At 36.3% G+C, this 6632-nt stretch overlaps 2 protein-coding genes across 2 annotated transcripts in view; both read right to left on the bottom strand.

Annotated features, from left to right (window-relative positions):
- Window positions 1–1901: 1901 nt before the first annotated feature.
- Window positions 1902–4704, bottom strand: CBG02105 (the record flags this gene model as incomplete). Its single annotated transcript, XM_045239069.1, has 10 exons — window positions 1902–2012; window positions 2063–2379; window positions 2701–2867; window positions 2911–3037; window positions 3081–3282; window positions 3335–3482; window positions 3530–3650; window positions 3744–3962; window positions 4010–4126; window positions 4683–4704. The coding sequence occupies 10 exons, from the start codon at window positions 4702–4704 to the stop codon at window positions 1902–1904; spliced, it is 1551 nt and encodes a 516-aa protein (XP_045092030.1).
- Window positions 4705–5240: 536 nt separating this feature from the next.
- Window positions 5241–6632, bottom strand: part of CBG02104 — a gene marked incomplete at both ends in the record, with an annotated part of 3360 nt that continues 1968 nt past the window's right edge. The window contains 4 exons of the mRNA XM_002643822.1: window positions 5241–5362; window positions 5413–5623; window positions 5672–5759; window positions 6091–6188. Coding sequence (XP_002643868.1) covers window positions 5241–5362; window positions 5413–5623; window positions 5672–5759; window positions 6091–6188 — 519 coding nt within the window. The remainder of the gene's footprint in view (window positions 5363–5412; window positions 5624–5671; window positions 5760–6090; window positions 6189–6632) is intronic.

Raw genomic sequence — 6632 nt, 5'->3', positions numbered from 1 at the left:
TCTCCAAATTTTTTTAAGGCTTATGGTTTTTGTTAAAATCCTCTCTTCAAAAAAAAAAATAGAACCATGTGTTCAGTTGATTCCTTCTGACACAAATTGTAATTGCATCCATCTGACAAGAGTGATGTGCTCCGCGCCGAGAGACAAAAATTGCCACCGATTGTGCCTCGGGGCAAGAATAAGGAATTAGGGCTACTTTTGGCCAAGTTGTCGGGAAACACAATGTCAGGAGATGTGAGGTAATTATCGAAGGAAATAGAAGAAGAGCTGGAACATTTTTTGGCGAGGGACGGACAAAATAAAAATACAAGATCCATGATGGCAGAGAAACGAAGACTGAATGTGAGAAAAAAATGCATATGAATTATAAACAAATCGGAAAAAACAAAATAATTATGATGAGATTTGAAGATAAGAACAGAAGGATTCATCCATTTCTGGCATTTGAATAAAAATGAGGATTACGTGTGTTTTTCAATTAAAAATTTCGGTTATATACAGTATAAAATCGAAATGGGTTTTTGTACTTGTGAAACAGGGAAAAGCAACATTTTGAAATTTCTCATTTTTAGGATCGACTATTAACCTTATCCCTCATTTTGGGCGATAAAACGTAAAACTTTGGTCTCTTGAAGATTTCTACGATTTTACGTTAATTTAAAGGTCCCTTGAAAAATTAGGCTACCTTGACCAAATCGATGTCCCAGGAATATATTCATTACCAGATGAAAAAGTGGCGGTCCAATTTAAATTTTCAATGTCTTTTGAAAAAATAGCGGTCCTATTAAAAATTCGATGCTGCGTTTGACCGAATTGAAAGACCATAAAGTCTTACATGGGACCATAGTTTTTTCGCCGGACCGTAAAATTCTCATTCGGACCGCTATTTTTTAATGGGACCATGAAACTTTCAATGAGACCGTAATCTTCTCGTAGACTGTTAATTATTATGGGATCGTAAAAGGCACCGTAAAAACCAAACTGTGTCATCATTTGAGAAATTTATCCTAGTTTATTGCTTTTTATGCCAAAAATTTAAGTCAGTGAGATTGAAATTCAATTCTTATTAAAGTATTTTCGTTCCCTCATCGATTTTTTTTTCGAGCAAAATTATCACACACCCATGCGGTATCGTATACGAAACAAGTGGCTGTGAGAAACTTATGCTCTCGAGTTTTTACCAAAACAAAGTGCTCAAGAAAACGCCCACTTGAGGATAATTGGCTGTGTGCTATGCTATGCCTACTTACCATATTTGAGACGTCAAAGTAGACAAGCCCTCGTTCAGATATCATCATTGAAATGGGAAAGATGGAACCTGAAATTTGGAATTGGAGTTTTAAGCTAAAAAGTTAGGAAACAAATAGACTTCAAAATCCAGAAATAAAGTTTCTAAAGCATTTTTTCCCAGACAAAACACATAGAAAATCTCTAGACTTATATACCGCTTATATGTGCATCAAACTAAGAAGAATATCGTGTTTTTATAAGACTCAGTTCATTAGAAAAAGAAAAATAATAGTAGGAGCTGTTAGCAAACAACTGAGGCAGCACACTATTTTTTATCGGGCAGGAGGATGTAAAAAAAAACAAAATACATTCATTACAATACAATTATTAAGATCATGGAAAATTTTCAGGCAGTTTCGATCATGGGACAAATACGTATGGCCTGGATTGCCCCCAGAAAAGATGGATGAAAAGATGAGGAGAGAAAAGAGTTCAGCAAACTTCCGAATCTAATATGAATGAATAATAATTGAATGAATGAGATAGAGATATATATGCGGAAGCTTCTCGCATAAAACAAAAGGGTTGGGAGAAATTTTTCAAAAGAAAAAAATCATGAAAAATTGAAAAACAAAACTGAAAATTGAGCATAAATCAAGAGAGAGAGAGAGTTAGCACAGTGGAGTTATTGCTTGTGAATCCGTAAAAAGGCCGACTTCTGTTATCCCCACTTGGCCCACGTTCATCACTGCTGAGGTATTTTGCCATGCCACAATGTAAAACTGAAAAACAGACAATATTATTATTTGTTCCCCTATGTTTTTTGTCTTACCGTAGTTAATTCCCCGGGTAATAAGACAACTTCTTTCGTCCACTCTCTAGCAAATGGTTTCGCACTGTTTTCGTAGACATTCCAGAAGCAACTGAAGAAAAATCCAGTTTTGAAATTGACCTCTCTCGAGACTAACCTAGTTGCAAAGCCGTCTTCACATACGGAAAGGTATAATCCTTTTGTTGAGAGAAACTTGCGGAAGCTTAGATAGGCGCCCGGTGCGTCGCTAATTGTGAATTCTGGTGCTTCGAGGACGTACCGATCTACGGTCTTCGCGCGGTTGTAGCCAAGGAAATTGGCAACCAGGAAGGGTTTATCTGAAATAATATATTGGGTACGATTCGTAAACATGCCATGAAAGTTTCAAATATGTGATTGCAAATAAAAAGAAGACGCAATTAGACCACAGTACTAATCAAAAGTTTACTAGCTTGAAAAGCCTCACTTTCATCAATAAAGCTTCAATTTTGTTCGCTTTGTAAACCGGTACATTCAAAAGGTACAGAATATAAAGTTTACAATTGTTTTTGACATAATATACTTGTTTTCGAATTATACGCGATTTCAAAAATTCAAGATTCTTAAATGAATGCTACTTTCATATAGAACGTTGAAAATCATAGTTTTCAGAAATTCACCTTTTGATGAATCCGGAGATGTGTGAATCCCGGTCAATTTATTGGCGATATTTCGTTTCACTGTGGTTATTCTCCACCCGACCAGATATCCTTCTCCAGATGCTCCGGATCCTGACCTTTTATAGTCACATGGTGCATTTTCCTGGTCCATCAAACATTGCAAAGATCTGAAATTAAGTTTGGAAGACATTCAGATTTTTCTTTACTCACTGGCAATCATTATCCACATTCTCGTTCAACATAATCAACTCATTAATTGAATTCGATGCGTTCACAATTGTTGGCGCTGCTTGTTGCTTCACTTCTCGGGAAACCAAGTGAGGCTCTGGTTGGACGTCTGATTTACTTAAAATTTCATTTCATTTTTTCAATTCCCTCACCTGGTGTATCACCGGACACCACATGCTCATCGTCTTTGATTTCCTCGGTTTTTCCAGATTTGAACAACTCAATTTCCGTTTCATCGATATTCTTCTCAACACAATTTTCCGGTTGATCAAGCTCGGCAAAGTATTCAATTTCGTCAAGTAGAATCAAGCCTCCCTCTGGTTCGTTTTCGAAATTGTACCCTTTCAAGACAATCTAAAGGTTCATGTATAAATTGATTTTGGTCATAAAGAAGTAATTCGGTTACCACAAAAGGTTCCATTACTGGTGGAATGCTTGCAATAATTGTGTGGTTGTCGGTGGGAACGACGGTCATGCAATTCTCAAGATTGGCCTCCAAAACTTTTCTAGTACAGATATCGAGTTTTGGTTCGCTTCCGATTGTTCTCGCCCGGCTGAACAAGTGAAAAAATTGAGAAAGAATCATTTTATTACACCAAACCTTCTCCAGAATCGAAAACTGAGGATGCCTGTTGATTGTTGACAACCAATTGCCAGCGACACTAATTGGCCATTTTGCTGCGACGGGCGTGGGTCGGAAGCCAGAATCAAGAAACTTTGATCTGAACGATTAGTTTGGACAATTAGTTTGTAAAATTAGCAAGAACAGTTGTTTCAAAAATAAAATAAAAACTTTTTTGTCTTTTTTCTCTCACCGAAACTTCCGGGAAGGGACTGAGATCCTGTGATCAGCGCTAATTTAGCGGGATCCACATATCCTTCACCTAGTACCCAATCCAAATCGTCTTCAATTGTATTCTGCCAAGTGCAATTCAATACAGACAAACAGTGGAGTTCAGAATCTTTTCTGGCATAATCAGAATTGGTGCCACGTTCAGAATATGCTCTAGCACGGACATGAGCTCCAAGGAATCCTGAAATACGGAGTTTTTGAAGAATCATGTGGGGTGGGCTACTGTACCATTATAAGATCCCTGACTGCTAGTTTGGGAGCCACTAGCGTATTGGGCTCGGCATTGTGAGCTGTATCGATATGTGGCAACTGAGCAGGATCCTTGATTTGAAAGGCATGGGAAGACTGGAATAGGAATTTCAATGTTAATATTTTTTAGGGTAAAAGGTTTTACCGTAAACCCTGTAATAAAAGGGGATTCTAACTTTTCCCAATTTATCTTGGTTCTTGTTAAAGATATGAAAAATTGTTAACTGACAAGTTGTGTAACATAATATCACAAACATTTTATCAGTTAGCACATTTCTGATATCTCTTAAAGAAATCGAGATAATTTAGCTTAAACTTGATAGTGTGGGTCCCTTCTATTTCAGGTTTTACGGTATGTTATCTGAAAACTTGCTTTTCTTTGCAAAATTTTCAACTAATTCTCCAAATTCCAATCTAAAGTTTAAAACCAAAAGTATCAAAATTGGCAAAATCTCAGACACGAATTTCGACAAAATACTTGTCAATTTACTCTGAAAGTTTCTGACAAATCAAAAATTCTAAACTATTACTTTAGGTGTTAAAATTAGGTCATTTTTCACTTGAATAAATCGAAATATTTTTTTTTGTTCAGTACGGTAAGCTAAAAATCGAAAAAACTCGGATATTAAAAATAAAGGGATAACAAACTCACCTTCGTCAATGCTGATATACATTGAATATAACAGTAGAAATATAGCAAATTTCATTGATATATCATCGATAACCTTTTCGCATTATATCGATTCAATAAAAAGAGAAATTAGAAAGTAAAATAAAAAAGCAAGTGAAGTGAGAGGGAGAAGCTTTTTGACTCTTCACCTCTTCTGTCCGGTTTGTAAATGACACCGAAATGAAAATTGACGACGGTCACTTCTCAGCGATTCACTTTTCTTCCTTGCTTTTCAACAAGTGGATTTATTGCACTAGGGTCTTTTTGCAGAGAGTGGTGGACAGTCTCGAAAGACAGCTAATTATACCTTTGTGGCACTTTCCCCTATGAACTTCTTCCTTATTATGCATAATATCCATCCGCCCCCTTTCTTTTCAACATTTCTCAAGCGCATGGGAAATCCGCACTCAACGCAGTTTTGAGAAATTGGAACGATTTCAAATGAATCCATTCATTAATTCAGTTTTCATGAACGATTATGATGCAAATTTTCCTTTAAATCGGATTATCAAACATCTTCAAAGATTTCTTCTGTGGATGAAGGCAAGGTTGTTGGAAGAGTTTGACTGTTCCATTTCTATAGGCCACGTTGTATCCGAACTTGGGAATATTGGCGCATGCAACTCCAGTATGTCCATGAGCATCCATCGCCACAACAGCGCCTGAACCACGAAAATTGAAAAAAGAAACACTTAAAAAGGGATAATAATACCTGAAAACTTGGGATACACATCTAGAATCTTCTGTATAGCTTTATGGGTAGCTTTTGACGGTTTCGATCCTAATTCCATTTGAGTAACTGTGTAGAAACTAGGTAAAAATCTCATCATCACATCACCATCTCCTGTAGCAGCTGCTCCACCAAACGCGTTTGCATAAGCTCCTGCTCCAGGAATAGGGCTATCGCCGACGCGACCAGGAATATGAAAAAATAACAATAATTTTAATGAACATTATATTTAATGAGGTACTTTAAATCGAGCTCCATTTGATGACGTTCCAGCACTGAACTTTTGATTAAGATCCATGACAACCATGCCGATGGTGTCGTGGTTAGTTCTGAAATGATGGTATGAGAGAGTTCACCAGGGTAGTAAAAAAAGATGTTTTCGAAATTTTCGGTTTAAAATTATTCAGTTTTTTGAAAAAAAGTTTTTATGGCAAAATCAAAAAGTTTGTAGAAATGTATACACAGAAGTTGGAAGACAGTCTGTCAAAGTTTCAAAAAAAAATATATGACTGAAATTTTCGATCATAAATGGAAAACCCCGTTAATCTCGAAAAACCTTTGTTTTACTTTTATCGAACAGGCTCAATAAGAACATTTCAGGAAAATGACCAAAAAGCTGACTTATATTTTTTTTTATAGCATTAATTTCAAAATACTAACTTTTCAACACGGTATCCTGCTTCGCGGTTTCTGTTAGATGAGAAGACTTGACTTGGTTTGTATGGACCACACGAACCGGATGGATCTGGGGAGACATTCTGAAAATTTCGATGTTGGTTAATGTAAAGAATTCACAGATTTTCTTTGAAAATTTTTTGTTACTCAGCTAATTGCCGCTATCTGAAAGACATCCATTTTGGACGGTTTTTGTACTGAAAAAAGAATCATCGAACAGCTGAAAAACTAAGAATTTCTGAAAAATTTTTCTAACAAGGGAACCTCAACACCTCACAGACCCAGATTTTGATGAGAGCTTCAGGACATGTCAGAGATAGCCTATCTATCCATATTAGAAATTTTTAGAATCCGCCCGCCAGTTTCAGCCGAGTTATATCAGTTTCAGTATCAAAAATCGCCTTTTCAGTGCAAAACAGCAATTTTCAAAGACGGTTTTCTCAAGTCCTGAATTTTGATATTTCAAACTATTTCTCTGGAATTTTTTTTATTTTCGAAGAGCTCTGGAAAATCGTGAAAAAATTCAG

The sequence above is a fragment of the Caenorhabditis briggsae genome (genome assembly GCF_000004555.2).
Source record: "Caenorhabditis briggsae complete genome, chrX, whole genome shotgun sequence".
Lineage (NCBI taxonomy): Eukaryota > Metazoa > Nematoda > Chromadorea > Rhabditida > Rhabditidae > Caenorhabditis > Caenorhabditis briggsae.
The sequence above is the reverse complement of the archived record's forward strand: the minus strand, read 5'-3'. Positions and strand labels throughout refer to the sequence as shown.